Source organism: Pectinophora gossypiella, chromosome Z (assembly GCF_024362695.1).
Source record: "Pectinophora gossypiella chromosome Z, ilPecGoss1.1, whole genome shotgun sequence".
Taxonomy (NCBI): domain Eukaryota; kingdom Metazoa; phylum Arthropoda; class Insecta; order Lepidoptera; family Gelechiidae; genus Pectinophora; species Pectinophora gossypiella.
Genome location: NC_065433.1, coordinates 758917 through 780424, shown reverse-complemented (window position 1 = coordinate 780424; position 21508 = coordinate 758917). Strand labels below are relative to the sequence as shown.

General features: G+C 37.6%; 3 protein-coding genes across 5 annotated transcripts in view; 1 reads left to right on the top strand and 2 right to left on the bottom strand.

Annotated features, from left to right (window-relative positions):
* LOC126380068 (type II inositol 3,4-bisphosphate 4-phosphatase) overlaps positions 1-15014 on the bottom strand; it is a 68459-nt gene extending 53445 nt beyond the window's left edge. For both annotated transcript variants that reach the window (XM_050029262.1, XM_050029263.1), the window contains exons 1-2: positions 14650-15014; positions 1036-1191 (exon numbers count right to left, since the gene is read on the bottom strand). In XM_050029262.1, coding sequence (XP_049885219.1) covers positions 1036-1191; positions 14650-14767 — 274 coding nt within the window. In that variant the 5' untranslated portion in view covers positions 14768-15014. The remainder of the gene's footprint in view (positions 1-1035; positions 1192-14649) is intronic.
* Positions 15015-17212: 2198 nt separating this feature from the next.
* LOC126380169 (succinate dehydrogenase assembly factor 3, mitochondrial) lies at positions 17213-18682 on the top strand. Its single transcript, XM_050029442.1, has 3 exons — positions 17213-17395; positions 17678-17855; positions 17961-18682. Exons 2-3 carry the CDS (start codon positions 17679-17681, stop codon positions 18150-18152), a joined length of 369 nt encoding a protein of 122 aa, XP_049885399.1. The 5' UTR covers positions 17213-17395; position 17678; the 3' UTR covers positions 18153-18682.
* A 61-nt stretch (positions 18683-18743) lies between these two features.
* LOC126380086 (calpain-C) overlaps positions 18744-21508 on the bottom strand; it is a 56517-nt gene continuing 53752 nt past the window's right edge. For both annotated transcript variants that reach the window (XM_050029307.1, XM_050029308.1), the window contains one exon: positions 18744-20429. In XM_050029307.1, the coding sequence (XP_049885264.1) occupies positions 20403-20429 (27 nt within the window). In that variant the 3' untranslated portion in view covers positions 18744-20402. The remainder of the gene's footprint in view (positions 20430-21508) is intronic.

Below are 21508 nucleotides of genomic sequence, written 5' to 3'. Positions count from 1 at the left end.
ATACCCAAATTGTCAAAAAAAAAAAACAATAATATAGGTACATAGTGATTCAAAGGTTGAGTACCAAACGAAAAACTAGTTAGCTTGTTGCCTAAACACCCCCCTGCATGCATCTGACCTGTATCCCCAAAAGGGTAGGCAGAGGTGGGCAGTAATTTATCTCGGGTCTTTACATCCTTGTCAGATGAGTAAGCAGTGTTCTTGGGGTCTTAAAAACGCCACATCGAAGCAATTCATATAAAAAAGCAAAATTGAAATTTGACATTTCCGCATATAAAAGTAAGTGTGGAATGTTAACAAATGTCAAATAGCAATATTGCTTTCTTAGGTTATGTTATGCTTCAATGTGGCCTTGTGACAGCTTTTAAAGTGTCTGTAATTATTTGTATTTTTGTCTTTGTTTTTCTTTTTTAATTCCTGTAATGTAAGTTTGTAAATGTGGCGTCCAATATGGAAATAAATATTTTCTTTCTTTCTTTTTAAAGTCCAATGCGAGAGCGGCAGTAGCGGCCGCACGACAGGCTTTTTTTTTATTTAGCGTTAGATGGGATAGATAGTGAAGCGACCACCTCATTAACGTACATACCCACGCCTATTACCACAAAATAATCCTGAAAACCAGGTGATATCAATTATCTATGATCCGACCATGAATTCAAATTGATAAAATGGAATTAAGTGGTTTACACTCTTTTTTAATTCGTAAGCAAACCCACTTTCCCGAGAGAGCATTTTCGGAAGTAAGTGACCTAACCTGTATTGGGCTGGTTTTCCCTTCGCGTGTTGGAAGGTCAGACAGGCGGCCGCTTCTGTAAAAAACCGGACCTGTCCAGTTAGGTAAGCGGACTCTGTGAAAAAACGGGAGAATGCTAGGGTGATGATGACACTCTTTTTTAATTATTAAATTAGTTAAAGCGCCTTCAGGTAGAAGATAACAGACGCACAAACTGATCTACTAACTTTTTCGTTTTAGACCTCAACCTTCGAACCCTTAGGTATGTTACAATGTACACGACAAATATGATATAAACTTACCAATGTGGAATGGCCAGTGTCCATTTTCATCTTGATTTTGTACCTTAACTTTGTGGTTTCCTAGGACTATGACCCCCATGGGCTCATCCCATGGCTCTGGTCCTTTGAGGTAGAACAACAGGTTGCCTCTAAGTCTGAACCATCGAACCGAACAACCTGGGAACAAATAAATAGAATCTTTAAGTTTCTGCTTAATGACTTCCACGCAATCATGCGTAAGCGCTGTGCGTCTCTGTTGTGCCGTGCGCGTGCCAGCCCCAACACCATCACGAGCGCATTGCACGCTGCTACATAGCTGCCCGCGGCTTCGGTGATTCGGGCCGGTCTCTTGTGTTTTATTTTTATGTTGTTCGTCTTTCGAATCTGTTACTAATACTAGGTAGTGATGTAACGAATATTCGCATTCGCATTCGCATTCGCGAATATCCGCAAATTTTTGAATATTCGCATTCGCATTCGCATTCGCAAAATTTATGCGAATACTTAGCGAATGTTTTAGCGAAAGTTCATCTTGAGCTACATTAGAGTGGTGAAAATGTGTCGCTTTCTTTTTACATTTGTTAATGGCTGCAATGATTGATTCTTGTGACTTAAGCCCTTCTTTAACAACAAGTTGGATTTGGTGCGATGAACAATCAATGTTTTTAATGCTCAATAAAGAAATACCTTTTTTCATGTTAGTGCCACCATCTCTTACAATACATAATACGTTTTCTTTGGGAATTCCCCACGATGACAACATAGTTTCTAACTTTGCCGCTATATTTTCTCCTGTATGTCGCCCATCGTTGAATACTTCTGCTTTCAATACAATCATTTTTCGTTCAAAATTATTGGTAATTCCGTGACAAGTGAAACTTATACGAAACGTCAAACCTATCAAACATTTTAAGCGCGCTTTTTTGACATTTTAAAATATTCGCATTCGTATTCGCATTCGCGAATGTTGAAGATAATTATTCGCAATCGCATTCGCATTCGCGAATGTGAAAAATCCAACATTCGTTACATCACTAATACTAGGTTTTAGCTTTTTGTTACTAACTAAATATGGACTAGTTTCCGAAATAAATATTTTGAATTTGATTTGGATTTGGATTTGGATTTGGATTTGGATTTGGATTTGGATTTGGATTTGGATTTGGATTTGGATTTGGATTTGGATTTGGATTTGGATTTGGATTTGGATTTGGATTTGGATTTGGATTTGGATTTGGATTTGGATTTGGATTTGGATTTGGATTTGGATTTGTATTTGGATTTGGATTTGGATTTGGATTTGGATTTGGATTTGGATTTGGATTTGGATTTGGATTTGTATTTGGATTTGGATTTGGATTTGGATTTGGATTTGGATTTGGATTTGGATTTGGATTTGGATTTGGATTTGGATTTGGATTTGGATTTGGATTTGGATTTGGATTTGGATTTGGATTTGGATTTGGATTTGGATTTGGATTTGGATTTGGATTTGGATTTGGATTTGGATTTGGATTTGGATTTGGATTTGGATTTGTGTACTAATGTGTTAGCCAATCACAAGTGAACACAACATTCATCATAAAAAGAAAACAACATCTAGTCTGTTGAGGCTAACTTCTCAGCAGCTAAAATCTCACTATTAATAACATCAATTATATCATATTATTGCACTAGTTGGTACAAAAAACAAATAAACTATACTAATTAACTAATTTTTAATGGAGATAGCACCTTGTCAGTTTGCTCTTCAGAGCTTGCTGTGAATCGGAAAATATATCCAGTTGAAGAGATTTCGCGTTCAAATCGTTATAGGATGCACAACTTATATGCACAGTCTTATAACTTGTTAACTAACTAATTAACTAAATCGAAACGAATTAATCCCATCTGAAAAAGTACAACGGTAAAACCAAATCCGAAACCGAGTTTGTTACCGGAAATCGGAAAACCAAACCGGAAATCGGGAAGGCAAAGTACTGGTGCCCGATAGTCGCCTGTACAGATTATATTGCAATAATCAATTATATCGAGGTATTTGGCAACGCGTGGTCTAATGGTTAGAGCATTAGGCTCACGATTTGGAGGTCCGGGTTCGATTCCCGATGGGGACATTGTCGAAACCACTTTGTAAAGGTGTCCTTTGTTTGGTAAGGTTTTTGCAGGTTTGAATCATGAATTCGTGCCGTCGTAAGAACACCTTCACCAACCCGCAGTCGAGTAGCGTCAGTAAGTATGCTCCATACTCCCTCCATTTGATTGATGGGAGGCCTGTGCCCAGCAGTGGGACGTATTTAAATTTTTTGGGGACCAATCCCGAAACATAATATGACGAGATCCCATTCGAGATTGACGGGATTGGGCGAATCTCCTTCAGTTTATACTTTTTGTTTTGTTTACGCTGATTTCCAAAAAAAAAAAGAAAACTTAATTATTTAGTTAGTAATATTGAAGAATAAAGGTTTTATTTCATTTCAAAAAATACTTTGTTTTAATTAAACTCACTATCACAAACGAGCAGTTTTCATTGTTTTCAGCCATCCTGACTTTACATGTTTTTATGAACTAGACGAGATCCCGAAAACTTAGGGATCTCTCGGGATTAATATTTCCAATCCCGCGGATCTCGAATTTGCGATCTCGAGTCGGGATTGCATTCCCTAATTATACCTAACAATTATTAGATTATAATCGAATAGACTTTTTCGCTTCATCCTTCATAATGCGCACTGCCAAGGAATGGATTAGGCTGCCGGCGTCGGTGTTTCCTGACTCTTATAACCTGGGGTCCTTTAAATCACGGGTGAATAGGCATTTTCTGGGTAAGCTCGTTCCAACGTCGATTTCTTCTTCTTGTGGAAGAACGAAGTCAAGAGCAAACCCATCTTAATTATAAAAAAAAATAGACCAAAATCAAAAGCAGTGAAATCAATGTGAATGACGTGAAACAATCGTGCCTGCACGTACAGACAGAACACACAACGTTAGAGTGTTCTAGAAACCCGTCAGTACATCAGTATCAGTGTATCGGAAACCATGAGTAACATTTATCTTTCAAATTTTGTGGAGTCTCACACAAATTTCCATCCCCTATTTTAGGGGCTGGGGAAGATTTCCAAAAAATAACAAGACAGGTATTTGTCGTTGGTAACAAAGAGTCTGTGTACTAATTTTCAGCTCCTACCATGAAAACTGCGAAAAGTCTCATATAAAATTCCCCCTCCATCTCTTTCAAGGACTCGGGAGCAAATTTCCAAAAAAAAAACAATTATTTTGTTAGTCACAAATAGTTCGCCTACCTTGAAAATTGCGGAATGCTCCTTACAAACTTCCACCCCCATTTTAGGGAAGTGGGGGGTTAGAAATAGACAAAAAGTGGCCTATGTCACTCTCCATCTCTTCAACTATCTCCACTTAAAAAATCACGTCAATTCGTCGCTTCGTTTTGTCGTGAAAGACGGACAAACAACACACACACATCATCATCAGCCGTACGACGCCCACTGCTGGGCATAGGCCTCCCCCAAGGATCTCCACGACGACCGGTCCTGCGCTGCCCGCATCCAGCGGCTTCCCGCGACCTTCACCAGATCGTCGGTCCACCTTGTAGCGGGCCTACCCACTGAGCGTCGTCCGACGCGTGGTCGCCATTCAAGAACCTTTCCGCCCCATCGGCCATCGGTTCTCCTCGCTATGTGTCCTGCCCACTGCCACTTCAGCTTTGCAATTCTCCGAGCTATGTCGGTGACTTTAGTTCTCCTGCGGATCTCCTCATTTCTGATTCGATCGAGCAGGGAAATACCGAGCATAGCTCTCTCCATTGCCCGCTGAGCGACACCGAGCCTCCTCAAGAGACCCATAGTAACCCATAGTGACCCATAGTAGTACACACACACACACTTTCATCATTATTATATTAGTATGGATATGTATTACATTCCTCGTCACCTGCATCTAGCGCAAACATAACGTAACCTTTCAACTATATTTCCAATTGGACTAGTCAATGGTACATCCGCCCGACGCGTAATATAAAGCAATATCTTTTTTTTATTCGTAAACGAATTTCGAATATCGAACTCTGGCCGCATCACCCCGACTTCCCATTGCACACTAATTACTTGTAATAGGATTCGTCCATACAAGGCACCGGTAGTCATTTCCGAATTTAAAATAAACCCTCGCGCCAGCTAATAATAAGATTATTAATCGAATACTGGAGTCGACAGTCGATTGATGGCCGCGTCAGTTGTCAGTGCGGGAGCAGTTGGGTTGAAATTTGATATTAGTTACGGGTTATTGAGATGAGTGAAGCGGACATACAGGTATATATACCTAAACACATTCACTTTAGATCAAAGATTATTATGACCAGACTTACTTTTAGTATTCACCTACCTAAATACATAACCAGCCTATTTACGTGTCCCACTGCTGGGCACAGGCCTCCCCTCAATCAAACGGAGGGGGTATGGAGCAGACTCCACCACGCTGCTCCAATGCGGGTTGGTAGAGATGTTTTCACGGCTAATAGCCGGGACCAACGACTTAACGTGCCCTCCGAAGCACGGAATCATCTTACTTTTTCGGACAAACAGGTGATTCAAGCCTGAAAAGTCCTTACCAAACAAAGGACAGTCTCAGTCTCACAAAGTGATTTCGACAATGTCCCCATCGGGAATCGAACCCGAACCTCCAGATCTTGAGCCAACACTCTAACCACTAGACCACGGAGGCTGTTGACGAATTCACCTAAAATAGCAATATTGCTATTGGACATTTGTTGACATGGGGCATTTACTTTTGCATCTTAATGTGGCCTTAGAGCCTCTGGTGTTTTTCTAAAGCAAGGTCTAATCTCCAAGGTCTGCATAAACTGTACACAGAAGATCCATTTAAAGTGCACTCACTGCAGGGAATTATCGGCTTTGTAGTCACTCACAGTGGTCAGTATATTCGGCCGCCGAGAGAATATGTTTTTGGCACCTGTCAGTTAATCATGAGCACTTCGCAGTGATGGGGAAAAGTAACAATAAAATATTTTTATCTCGCACTTTAAAATTCCTTTCAAAGTTACGTTATCAGATCGATCCCGGCCTGCCAGGAACTCATTGTCTCGCCCGCCGAACTGTGATGTAAAACGTAAAACACCACCATAGTTTTTAGTGTTTTTTACGTTTTTATTAACCACCTACATTCAAAACCTACATTCGCAAGAGTAAATTTATATAAAAAAAAACTATACAAAATGTTTTCCACGTAAAGCCTCTTTGAAGCTATAGAACCGAATATTATTCGATTTAGTTCAAAGAGTAATATTCGCGTAGTCTAGTTTCAGATGTAGGTACATCGCTATAATCCTTATTTCCCTCCAGAGAATTGCAGTGTTTCACATTTCATTTTCCAGAAACGGTGAGTAGAAGGAAGTTTAGACCCACTCTTCAAAAGGAATAATATTCCTATTTACCCAGATCATTTTAGGATTGACAGTATTCAACGTTCTTCCTAAGAAGCCTTAGAGGTAAAATATTAGTAACAAGTACATGAAGATCGTACATCCTGGCCAATTGAAAGACAGGTCTTTTTACAGAGTTTCTTTCAGGAATGAAACGCCATTTTACGATAAAAAGAAGTTTGAAATTGTGATCAGAAATTAAAAACTGGGCCAAACACTGACACGAATTTTTTTAAAGCTCTTTACGGCGCGGGAGTGGAAAGCAATGCTAACGTTTTCGTGTGCTCACACTCTAAGTACCCTACCTGAGTAATTAAATCAAAAATAAATACCCGAACTTCGTTGAATATTCGTAGCAATGTAATCCTTCTAATTGGATGGCGCTTCTTAGAATTGAAAATCGAAAACGTCTCAAGAATGCTACGAGGTGGGGCTTAAAAATGTTTATTTAAATAGTAACAACAACCCCCTACGCCTGTTCAAATTGTTTTGTTTTTTAGTGAGAATAATTCAATTTCCGAAGAAAAAACAAAGCAATACAAAATAGACTAATAAAAACATCCGCCTATTCTAAGCGTAAAAGATCCATCATCAAAGGCCTCACACGTCTGTTTCCGCACACTCTGCAGGTGAAGCCTAAAACGCCCGCTTGTTCGTGCTCGAGGTGAGCGTAAAAGATTAGCATTTTCCTTATCTTTCACAATAAAATCGTTCAACTGCAAGTTGAACTCGCTCACTGAGAGCACATCCCGGACAATTCATACAAAACACCTCGTTTTACACAGACTCGCTGAGAGCCTTCAGCGCTCCCCATTTGTCCGGCCAAGTAGTTAATGCCATCTGCGGCAAATCTACAATAAGTCACGTCAAAAAAAAAAGTGCACACTCGCGCCTGTGTGTGTGACGTCTGGCGCCCATACGATTGAAGAGTAAAATAAGACCGAAGAGGAGAATTCCCGTACGTATGCCTTATTCTATACCGATAGGGTGCTGTACCAATAGCTATACAAAGGTTGAGCTCTGTTATGCTACGATAAAAATAAAAAAAAACGTTAAAGAAATCCTTCAACTACAATCGTGCATAACTTCTTATTAAAAATACCTATGAAAGCATCCCCGTCATTCAGTTCTTGGTATATTTATAACTCTCTTGCAAATTATTTATGGAAGCGAGGGAAATATGAAAATATCCCCTTTCATAAAAGGAAGTATGACGTGCTTTTTAGTAGAATGGCTGCACTTCTTCAGTTTCATGCAACAGAAGGTTCTTGATTTAGGTAAACTCTTTACTGGAAGTAAACAAAAACATATACTAACTAGATCACACATTCAATTATTTGAGTTCCGAGCAAGTGTAACTGTGACGTCATAGAACTCTGACAACTTTCTTGCCCCAGTTATACCCTAGGTCTCAAACTATCATATTCATACCAACTTTAATCAAAATCGGTTCAGCGGATTAAGCGTCAAAAGATAACAGACAGACAGAGTTACTTTCGCATTTTGTGATACTACTAACATCTGATGGAGAAACTTAGTCTGAAATACTTTTTTTTATATCCTCTTCGACGTGATTGTACCTAAACACCTTATTCCACACCACAGATTCCACACAATGCAATGTCGACATGGTTTATATTTCTTCTGAAATTCTGAAATGTCCCATGTAATCCCAGTTCTGAACGCATTGTGTGCTGCGCAGGTGTTGGGCAACTGTGCGCAGCGGACCAGACAGTGCTAGTGTGGCCAGATCACATTACACATCTTAACTCGCTGAAGGTACAACAGAAATACGTTTTCCAATATACAGGTGTTAGTGACATCGTAACGAAAACTTTGAGGGGTGATTCAGACCATAATCAAGTATCAAGTGTAATTTTCCGTCGCAAAAGTATGGAACGGAAAATAATTATAAAAACACTAACATTTTGATATCAACTCAGAATCGTGGTCTGAATCATCCCCCTCAGTATTCGTTACGGTGTCACTAACACCCACACCTACTATTGTATGGCTACCTGTACGTACTGGTCGGGGGTGTAAGTGACATCGTAACGAATACTGAGAGGGACGATTCAGCTCATTATTCTGAGTTAATATCAAGTGGAGTTTTCCATCGCAAAAGTATAGAATTGAAAATCATTTTAAAAAACTAAAAAAAAAAACATGAATTATGCGACGGAAAATTCCACTTGATATTAACTCAGAATCATGGTCTGAATCATCCCCCTGAGTATTCGTTACGATGTCACTAACACCCTGTATTATTTTTCTCTTCATCTCATCTAAAGCCAGAAACATCCATGGTAAATGTGGTGGGGCTCCGTTCAGTTCTACGGTGTTTGATGTAACTTGTATTACAGTGACATGTGACGTCACGAATTGCCATTACCATAACACCTAACACCTTCATGTCGGACGCCTGTAACTATTACACTTATTTGAATTAATGTATATTTTGGCTCCAAATCATGGCCAATGCATAATTTTCGAATACTGTCAACTCTTTATTTGTCCGGATGGTATCATGGGAGACAAAAGGACGTGGTAGACAAATACAACTGATGTATAATGTGTAGAAACTGATGCAATTCCTGAGTATAAATATACAATACTCAGAGGTTGCAATAAATCCCAGCCTGGGCATCCCGACGACTGGCGGACTTAGTGTCTGGCGGACTTTGTGTCTAGCGGTCGTTTTGTTCTGCATGTAGGTAACAAATCCGCAAGGGACTTCATTACTTGGTTCCCCTGTATTAATTGACATCTGCTCATTATTAACGGTGTTATATTTAAAATATAATAAAGTTATATTTATTTTAACAGCCTCCGTGGTCTAGTGGTTAGAGCGTTACGCTCACGATCTGGAGGTCCGGGTTCGATTCCCGATGGGGACATTGTCGAAATCACTTTGTGAGACTGTCCTTTGTTTGGTAAGGACTTTTCAGGCTTGAATCACCTGATTGTCCGAAAAAGTAAGATGATTCCGTGCTTCGGAGGGCACGTTAAGCCGTTGGTCCCGGCTATTAGCCGTAAAAACACCTCCACCAATCCGCATTGGAGCAGCGTGGTGGAGTATGCTCCATACCCCCTCCGGTTGATTGAGGGGAGGCCTGTGCCCAGCAGTGGGACGTATATATAGGCTGTTGATGATGATGATGATATTTATTTACGGAAAACCAACAGTTACAAAATACAGAAAGTAGACAACAAACATAACACTTGAAAAGTAATTACAGGTTTTCACTGATAACCCTAAGTTAATATGATATCAGAGTTGTGCACAGGCAAATTAAAATTAAAAGAGAGAACATAAAAAGGAGATTAGGTGTCAAACAACCTTTGGCTGAGTAATCTCCTCGCCGCTGCAAAACCGGTGTTAAACAAGTCAAGATCAACTTCCTTACAAAATTGAAATTATTACACAGAAAAAACATTATTATTTTTAAATTATTATTATTTTCAGTAATATAGTGCAACCTGGCTTTTGTTGTGGGCCGAATGGCAATCAGTTCTGTGGAAACCAAGGTCTGTAGATGCAGCGCAGTTGAGCGACATATGAAATTAGTTATACACTTACGTTCTTCTACGTTGGCGTCAATCGCTACGTCTATTGAGTATTGACTGATGCCAGCGCCTATCTGTCATCATCATATACAACTATAGTAGACGACAGGTCGACATGGCAATTCTCTAGTGACGTGACGTTTTCAATATCGATATATTTTTATTATGTATGTAACAAAATGTGAATAAAATAATACCACGTTTTCATTTAAGTTAATATTTATTCATCTGAATCATCTTACGTATCGCTACAAAAACTTAAAGAATCTTTGTAACAATTATTTTTCAGTTCAATGTCACAATTTTCTAATACTTTTCTAGCTAGTTCTCGAGCTTGAGAGTGAATTATTGGTTTTTTTGCTTGAACACGCGACGAAGATGCAACCGTAGCCATTTTTAAAACACAATAGTTATAAATTATGTGAGCGAGATTATAATCGATAAACGCGGTCGATACGGACTCGTGCGACACTAAGACTAAGACGCCGCGGGGACTGTGCGGGTGTGCGGGGCGACCCCGCCTCCGCGGCTCACCTCATGCCCCGATTGCCATGTCGACCTGTCGTCAACAGTACATTACTAGATCGTACATTGATCTTCATTTTTTTACGGTGCAGAGATTTAGGCGCACACACTGCTCCGCATGAACACGCGTGGATGCATTTTCTGTGTTAAACCGTGCGTGTTTTCTATACAAACGGAGATACTTAAAAGCAACGGACGAACACGCATCCAGGCTCTACGCTGCATCATGCGGGGCAGTGTGAGAATCGGCTAAGTGCCTGAGAAGTCGTGACTGCAGTAAGACCGACGCTTTTGAAATGTGGGGTTAAAGTAGGATGCTCAGAACTCCATGGAGTGCAATGAGAATCAATAAATCTATTCTAAAAGAGCTCGACTTTACCAAACGGCTTTCACCCATCTGTAACGAGAAAACTCTTAGTGTCTGCGGTTACATAATGCGGTCTACTAAGCATAGTCTGGAGAGGCTGATAACCGTGGGGCAGATGGAAGGAACCTCACTAGGGCAGTGAGGATGACAGTTGGGGGAAACTTGCATCGAGCTGTCCCTGCAGCAGAGAAAGGCTTGGAATGGGAAGAAATCATTCGTGTTCGCGATCCTCAGTAATGATGGAACGATGAAGGAGAAACATTTATATGTTTTTCATAATCCGATATTATTACGTTTTTATTGCGGGTCCACTTACCTAATCTGAAGGTGAAAGACGGATCACGGTCACAGTAGCTCTATTCTGACACCTACTTATTATGTACCGAGTGACACAAATAAAATGTATTTGATTTGAAAGGTCCGGTTCAACACACACCGGTTTCAAACTTACCTAATTACATTTTTATTACCAAATAATTGAGCACCAATCACGTGTACACAATTGTATTTAATAACATTAAAGACACTGTGGTTGTATAAATAAATTAACGGTCTTGACCGCGTCGCACATACAGAAACAATTCGATTACATACATACATACATAAACTCACGCCCGTAATCCCTAATGGGGTGGGCAGAGCCACAAGTAATCAAAGACAACTTGCAGCCACTGTTGATACGAAGTCCAAAGATGGATATGATGAACCTTATGGTGATAAGGGATCAGCCTATCGCCCATAACATTAGTCCATCATGTTAGAGGACACAATCCCTCTGTCGGTTTTGACAACATGCCCGGGAAGAGAAGCAGCTGAACGTGTTCTATGTTTTTTATATGCTCCCAGAACAGCATAGAAGCAACAATTCGATTAAAATTTCGATATTACACAATATCTTGAAGCAAAGCAACAAAGAATGTAGTGTTGCGTTTTTTAAATTATGATACGGAATTCAGAATAAGCAATCTAACTGAAAATATATTATGAGGAAAATGTTTATAGATGTTTCATTGTCTCCGTTTCTCACAGGGTGCGCCCAGGGTGTTACCTAACCTGAAGATTTGTCTGACCGTCCAACCCGCCAAGTGAAAACCAGCCCCCTACAATTATTTTAAACGGCATTTGGCAACGACAATTAGGGTAAACAGCCTTTAGAGGTCACATAGAAAAATAAAGCTAATTAAGATGAGATCTCTAGAATTAGCGTTATTATAATAGTACAGTGCTTCTATTTTCTTAGCATTGTAATTAACAAAAGATTTTAAGTCTAAAGGTAATTAATAAAAAATAATTAGCTGTAAAAAAGCTGCACAGTACGCTTTTGCTATTGTAAATTTAATAAAGCAACTGAGGTTTATTTTTAATAAATATCTAAACTTGAATACAAAAATACAACATTTAGACATTGAATCCTGAGGGTAAAAGTCCAGAGTACAGGTGCACTGGTCATTGACTTTTTTTTGCATGTATTGTTTGTATTTGGAAATAAGATGATTGTCAAGGGGCATTTATGATAATAGAATGTGTAAAATTAATTTATGACATGAGTTTACATCTTTCATCTTTCTTACTAAGCTGTATACATACTTTTAGTGTAAAAGAGACAAGAGATTATGTCTCTTTTGCACTAAAAATAATATACAGCTTAGTATGCAAGACACAAGCTCTATTCATGTATATGGTCGCCTTATAGTTAAAACCGTATAAGCACATTTTTGAAAAACCAGATTCTAATATGACCATCAGTGAAGTGTGGGTGCTTAGTTCATCTTACGCTGGATTTATTTAGTTATTTAACTATTTTAAAGACACCATCGGTATATATATAAAAATTACATGAATAAAATTCGATGGACAATGACCGTATGTTATGTCCATTACAGGCGTATACAACATTCAAGTTAGTTTTAAACAAATAATAAAACAACACGTACACGTGTTTCAGGTAACTTAGATAGAATATAGAGAAAAAAAATTGGATAAAACTAAAGTATGGATGTACCTCTGACTAACCCAATGAGTGACTTCCCAGGCTACGTTCCTCAAAAACAATATAAATGGCACTGTACAGCTTTTCCTTTGTTTAACCTTCTAATTTGATGGATAACAGACATTATATTATATATTTATTTATATATTTATTTATATATTTATTTATATATTTATTTATAGCCTTATATCAGAAATACAAGTATCATTATAAAGTTTTTCCTAAATCTACGATAACCAAATCTGTGTGCCTTCGGGCAAAGGCCTTCACCATTTTCTCAATTCCTCTTTGTTGTGCACTAATCTGGTCCAGGTCTTAATGTTACCAGCCATTGAAATTATTCCATAACAGACATATGCATCTTTTATCTTCGTTTTTAAATGATGACCCTTTTTATTACACTCAGTCACATTTACATCGCCCATCTTCCACTCACTATAATTCTGATCACAATAAAGAGAAGAAGTATAGGTGGCAACATAATTCTATACATAATATGAGCCAAATATCAAGCGACAATTATTTTTATATATGCTTTTGCCATTACATTGTATTTTGGAATAATTATGTATCCGAGTAATGACAAAATAGGTATTTATCATGTTAAAGCTGTACAATGCCATCTATTTTGTTTTTGGTGAATGTAGCCTGGAAAGTCGCTCATTGGGATATAGTTCTGAGCTTATGTTATGTTACATTGTTTTTTTTTCTTGGTTTAAACTACAATCAGTCCTCTAGACTATAAGCAGTTTCGCTGAGTGGATAAGTGACGTGTCAAGAGCTACAACCAGTGTCACAGCCTCCCACTATATACAACATGGCTTCTCTTCAGTCGTTTCACCACAATGTGAGGTTTAGAAGCTCTGATGCGAGGGGATTCTCGGCTAGTCGCTCTAGATGTTTCTCTTGGTAATTCTTGATCTCTTCAGCGACAGTTGGAATGTTAAGGTATTCATGTTAGTAGATGAAATCTCACAATAACAATTTTTTACTTGGATTGAAGCGAGTGTTAGTTATCACTATAAGATGATATGTCTGTTTTGCACTAGGCTACAGGTATACAGCTTAATATACATGAAATGAGAGATATACACACAAATCATGCTACGTTAAGTCATTGCGCCAAAAGGGTTGTATAGTTACTAATGAGGAAGGATTACTAATGAGGAAGTACTAATAAGAGTAAGGGAAAAAAGGCAAATATTGAGAGTTATTGAAGACAGAAGACACAAGATGATTGGACACTTAATAAGACACAATGAATTTATTAAAACATCATAGAAGGGAAGCTACAAGGAAAGAGAGGAAGGGGAAGACCAAGAAGAGCTTACATGGATCAGATTAAAGAGAAGGCGAACGTCGTGAAGTGAAGCAATTGGTCTTTGATAGACAAGAATGGAGAATGCTACACCGACAGGAGCGTGGCTCTTAAATTATGTTATGTTATGACTAGCAATTCGCAGAGGTTATACTACCAAGGGCAAATAACAGTACACAAACGAGGATAAACCTACCACACGTATGTTGATAGTGTAAAGTGGTAACGTACGACAAGATTAAAATAACCATTTCAGTCGTCAATCATACGTAAACAGGAATTACCAATTCGCATTTTGCATAGTGATCATGAACGATAAATATCGAAATTTAAGCTGTAAAAACAATGTACATCCAAAGATATCCAATATCATGGTCTCGTTTAGCGCGGAACAGAATACATGCACCACTGACCTTCAGATCGTCTAAAGAATCCATCCTGCCGTTCTTTCATCACCATCACCCCTTCCCGGTCGAAATTTTGTGACGATTGAGACGCCAGTGCCACTAATTCTTGCTTATTATACCTCATGGTTAGAAATTTTGTTGTCTTCTCTCAAATTATTTGACAAACATCACAACACACAATCACCAAACCATTTTATCACATAGTTTATCAAACAGTTTGTTTACAAAAGTCCGCTCTCGACCGCAAATGATAAGATTTCGATAAGATTTTATCTTAATGCATTATATTGAATACAAAATTATTATTTTTTGTTTTCCCTCGTGAAGTCAGTGGAAAACTGATGTACGTTGTATGTATGTGTGTTGCCGTGCATGTGATGTATTGTACGGACATACATTGATCCTCAGAACAATATGGTCATGAATGTGATGTACGTACATTGATAGGACAGTAGTGTCTACTTGTCTAGTCTTGCTACAACTCTATTTTTTGATTTTTATTATACAGAAACACTCCCAGGGTGACCAACGTTAGAACTTTTCTCCCAAATACTTAAGCTGCCAGAATCTCACATTTTGCTTGTTTTGCTAAAACTTCGTACGTAGGTACCAAAAGAGGTGTATCATTGAATTTAGCTATTACAAAATCGCCGCTATGAGAGGAAATAGGATATAACCACATTTTATGATGTTCGATTTATAAAATCCTATATACACTTCTCATCAAAAAAATCGAAACACTTCCGTTTTCATTGTTTCTGTCCGAATTTAACACAAAAAAGAATTCATACGATGAAAAAAAATACATAAATGTATAGCTGGCAGTTTGGCCATTACAGTAATAAGCGAAAATTCTAAATTCAAAATTAGAATTTCATTTGTTTATCTTATAAACGAAATGAATCACTGTTTTGAGACAAATGTGTGTTTAGGGTTGGAGTACATTTAGCGTTTAAAAACTAAAAATTGGCGCCTATCCTTAAACTTTTTGTTTTTTATTTCAATACTGTGACTTTGGGACGTCTGAAAAAAGGTTTTTTTTCTAAAACGTATGGATACTTCGCCCACAGAAGCCGCCCAAGTTGTGGCATTGCTGGATTTTGGCCTTAGTCAGCGTGTTGAGGCTGCAAGACTGCATCTAAGCCTGTCATCTGTTCATAGAGTCTATAAACGTTATCGGGAGACTGGTTTGTTCACGCGCCGTTCAGGATCTGGCAGGAATCGGGTCACTTCTGAGCGAGATGATCGATTTATTGTAACAACTTCTTTAAGAAATCGACGCCTTAACGCTTTTCAACTGCAGCAGCGGCTTCGTGTTGTACGAAGGGTGGCTGTAAGTGACTCTACAATTAGAAGAAGGTTGAAGGATCGTGGACTGGTACCGCATAAGCCAGCAAATGGGCCGAAATTAACTGCAGACCATCGAAGAGCGCGCCTTAACTTTGCACGTGAGCACCTAAATTGGTCATACCTACAGTGGAGCAAAGTTCTCTTTTCTGATGAGTGTAAAATTATGCTGTATGGTAACGACGGAAGGAACAAGGTCTACAGAAGAGACGGAGAACGCTATGCACAATGCTGCATTGAAGAAAAGGTCAGCTATGGTGGCGGTTCGTGGACGGTTTGGGGAGGAATCAGCGCCGACGGTAAGACAGAGCTTGCTTTCGTGTCTGGGCTACGTCTGCCTGCACTAAACTGCCATCGGTACGTCGAAGAGTGTCTCGAGCCTCATGTGATGCCCTATGCACATTTTATTGGCAACGGCTTCATATTCATGCACGACAATGCTAGGGCTCACACCGCGGGCGTCGTACGAGATTATCTTAACGAAGTCGATATCTCTATTATGGAATGGCCAGCAAGAAGCCCGGACATGAATCCCATTGAACATCTGTGGGATGAATTAAAGAGACGAATTCGAGCAAGAGATCCTGCCCCAGAAACACTTAGCCAGCTGCAAGATGCAATCCAAGAGGAATGGGACAATATACCACAGCATGTGATCGTGACTCTCATCCGATCGATGAAGAACCGTATGGAAGCAGTAATTAGAGCTCGGGGAGGGAAAACAAGTTATTAAATAAACGTTTTTTAGCTTTTTTTACATTTACGTGTGTTGTTTTATCCATTTCCTTTATACTCCATACGGAATAAAAATGACTCATTTAACAAAATACGAAACCTATGAAAAATTCATTTAAATTTAGAACATTAACATTAAGATTTGATAAGCTCATATTACTCACTATTAAACGACATTTAACATTTATTCCTAAATGTACACATTTTTCTGATAATCCTGACAAAACGTAAACTTGCAAGGTGTTTCGATTTTTTTGATGAGAAGTGTATTTCCTCTGGCTAGCGGCGATTTTTGTCCACTCTGCGTGTCCCGCAGATCCTCATGATTAGAGCAGATCAGACAATGTGTAATCAATCCGACGAAGAAAAAACCCCCCGTTCATTCATTCTTAAATTATAAAACAAAAAATTATAAGTACCTACGAGCTACGTACTGAACTTGGCCCTTGGTACTAAAAACTAGGCAGAATGGTCTTAGGATCTTAGCCTCTCCCTTAAATGGGCAAAAGAAAAAAAAACTTAAGACAAATATTGAAAAAAATTGGAAATACAAATTGGAAAAATAACTTTAACAGTTGTCGGGTTTCTTTTCATACTTACTTAGATATACAAAGCAACGGAAGGATTTTGAAAACGTATTATATTTTCTAGTCATCAGGCAGTGATTTCTGTAAGTAACCAATTACCTATAACCTTAAAAACTACAAAAACAAACTTGTACCGTTTCTATTATTTTTCGATGTTATTCAAATTCTTTATGTAATTATTATTTTTATGTATAGGTCGTAATTATTTCTAACAAACATATATTTAATATTTTTTATAGGTATTTCCATCGTAAAAAAAAAAGTTTTAATATTAACAGCCATTATATAGTACACATTATTAAGATATCTAACCAAAAATCCTTTTAAGTACCTAATTATATTTACCTTTATAAAATTCTATACAGGATGTTTGCCCGAGATCATGCATACCGTGTACGGAAGCTGTATAAGCTGATATTCCGAGTACACCGAGCCATGCCTCCGGAACTCAGGATCCTCGGTGACAACTATGCAAGAGAAGAGTTCAAACGACACAAGCAATGTAATCCTGAAGAAGCAAGGATATTTCTTACTGAGTGGACAGTATGTCTTGTTTAGTAGTCTGTAGTCAAATAATAAAAAATAATATCTGAAATCTTTTCCTTCATAAATTATGATTTATAAGCTAATGTTTCCTTCTGTTTACAGGATTACGCTATCCATCTGGCAAAACAAATGAAACCACTAAACCAAGTCAAGAAAAAGGAAGTAGGACAGTATCTGGACCCTAAATTATTAGACCACATGTCAGATGAACAACTGATGCAGTTATATGAGCTGCATAGGGCTGCATTCAAGGAAGACACAGAATCAGTTGATAGTTCTCGGAGTAAAGAGTGAGTGTAACTGCATTTTCTAGTCTCAGATGCATAAGTAGTTGTGGATTCTTATATGACTGTTAAAATTATGTATTTTATTTATACAGGGTGTTAGTGAAGTCGTAACGAATACTGAGAGGGACAATTCAGACCATGATTCTGAGTTGATATCAAGTGGAATTTCCTGATGAAAATTTTAGTGTTTTTTAAATTAATTTCAGTTCCATAATTTTGCGACCTAACATTCCTCTTGATATCAACTCAGAATCATGGTCTGAATCATCCCTCAAAGTGTTTGTTACTATGTCACTAACACCCTTTATAGGTATGTCTCACTGTTATATTTTTCTAGAATATAGATAGATAAGTAGTAAATATTTGTATCATTACTTGATACTGGCAGTATTGTGATCACACAAAATCCATTAATCAAGAATTGAATGAATTAGGTAGACAAATATTAATTTATTTCTGGTTACATAACCTTGATTAAGTTTTGTTGTTAATAGTGGTAATTAGCTCAAACATACAGAATAGAAATTTAATACTAAACAGCTGGGTTTTAATTTTTCCTGTTTAAAAACTGTATTCTTAAGGCAAATAAAACAACGTGTGCGTCTTAAAATATTTATTATTTGTCCGATGATTGGGATAGTGTTCTGACATGTCAAAATGGAAAAGTGACATATAAAAAGCCAAATTCTATTTACTACATTACTAAATTTACTTTGATCTCAGATCACTTTTCTTAAAATAAATATAATTATGTATATTACAAATGTACAAAAACAATTCAGTGATATAAAAACTGGAATATAAATTCCTCATGCAAAAGCATGTAAAAAGAAACTTATGTCAAAACCAAATCGGTGGAAACATCATAAAGAAAATAAAAGAAAGAGTGATCCTATGAGTTCCAGTTTGCCTTTTGAGGTTCGGAACCCTAAAAACCACCAAAAAGTATAATTATTTACAAATTCTTAGTTTTACAAAACTGATACCTTAACAGTTATAGCAATAGAGCTGTTGAAGGAATGCAGAATGTCATGAAAATATGAATTTATAAATTAGGTGTAAATAAAAAAAACTGCCTAATCTACAGGGACTAATCCATAGGTAGGGCCAAAATGGAAACATGTTTAAAACAGACCATTTGGAAATTGTATTCCAGTAAAAAAACTTTTTGCTGAAACCGAATAGGTATTGCATTTCCACTAAAAATTTTGAAATTTGAGAGGAGTGGAGGAAAAGGAGGCCTTTGACCTACAGTGGCATGGTGTGGGCTGATAATAATAAAAATTCATAAGCTCCTTTTTTGAAGTCGCTTAAAAAAGGTCTAAAAAGTGATTTCTAGAAAAATATTCTGGGGAGTTGTGCTATTCGTAATGTACCCACACCTTTTCTCTGTCCTTAAAGTAGCTGAAACTTAAGTCAAAGAGATCGTTTTACAAATAACAAACTTTATGTTTACACTTCTTAAGTTATATTACATTTTGAGTATTTTCACGTTCACAATTTATAGTAGGTACCTAACTAGTAGATTCTTTTTGTGATCCGCTAATTTTATAAGTACTAGCTATTGGAGCAATTTATTATTTACGCTTTCGTGCGACCGAGACTGACAGTCTGTGTGCGCCCCGGATTACTTCTTAGCGGTAAGAATAGGGTAGTTTCCAACTAGTCAAATTAGTTACTTTTTACTAAACGTCAAAATACGAAATTACTATGGAATTTATATGAAAAAGCAACCTGGGACGTAATAAAAAAACGTGACGAAATGTCGCACTTATTATTTCACGTTTCTTTTTTAAAATTAATAAATAAGTTGAATAGAAAAAAGAAAACGTTTTGTATGTGTCTGTATTTAGTAATCAGTATTTCATAATTTATTTTTGACCTAGGAAACTACCCAACTAGTCGCGTACATGGCTGGTTAGTTAAAAAAGTTAGATTCTCGTTGAGTTATGTTATTAGTTATAAATAATTGTCCTGCGTTGTGGTGTCCAAACTTATTTTGGTTAATTTGATATATTACAAGATTTAAAAAAATACCTTGACATATAGTCATTTTCTCACAAAATAAGTATTTGATGTTGATTTTATTATTCAGCCTTTTATTTTCATTAAAAGACTTGATTCTACAATTCGAGATTTCTTCTGTCAACCCTCGTGATTGCAGGAATTTCGTCACTAATTATTGGTTGTGCACCCCAACAGGTGCTTACAGCGCCGTGTGTCGTGCTATCGTGTAGAACCTCGTTCGATGCTCCTTCTAGCACATTAACGCGCATTTTAACCACTGAAAACAAAAGGATTATTTAGAATACACTAACTATTGGGGTTAAAAAGGCCACATCGAAGCAATACATCTAAAAATGTAATATTGCGATTTCACATGCAAACAATTGCATTGCGCTCTTACTTTTATATGCGCAAATATCAAATTGCAATATTACTTTTTGGCCTTTTTAACCCCTGATGTAATGACAGCAGGGTTGACGAGGTTGGTCATTGATCTCACAATCCACACGAGCAAAGAAAATAAAATGTTATTTTTGACGTGACTTGCATATTTGCCGCGTATGAAACTAACTAATTAGCCGGACATAATGAAAAAAAAAATTTTTGATGGAAAATTCCACTTGATATTATCTCAGAATAATGCGCTGAATCATCCCCCTCAGTATTCGTTACGATGTTACATTCCGTATAAGTACGTACAGGTAACCATACAAGTACTTATGGGTGTTAGTCACACCGTAACGAATACTGAGGGGTATAATTCAGACCATGATTTTGAGTTGATATCAAGTGGAATATCCTGTTGAAAAAATTAATAAAAAAAATTAATTCAAAGTTTGCTCAAAGTTTTCGTTACGATGTCACTAACACCCTGTATAAGATAACAATAACATAGCATCACGCCTGTATCCCCGAAGGGGTAGGCAGAGCTCCTCGCCAGCTATGTTTAAGTCCCATGTAATTTAATAGTGGGTACAAACCCATTGTCATTAACCGCAAATCCGTCCAGGTGATATTAATAAGATAAAATAAAATGAAAAAATCTCTATTGACAGCAACGACACAACGCGCCCGACCGTTGACCGTTGTTTTGTCTACAGCTTATTGATAATATTTTTCTCTTTTTCACGTCTGGGTTGTTAGTGTGAGTCAATGATCGACTGACGACGGAATACAATTGAGTCACTAAAATCCCGTGACATCGCCCATGTAACCACTACATAATTAAGTAAATAGTAGCCGGGACCCAGTGCTTTACGTGCACTCCGAAGCACAGTTCATCTTACTTTCAGACAATCGAGTGGTCAGCATTTTCGAATTTGTTTATTATAAATGATTATCACGTGCTCAGAGGTG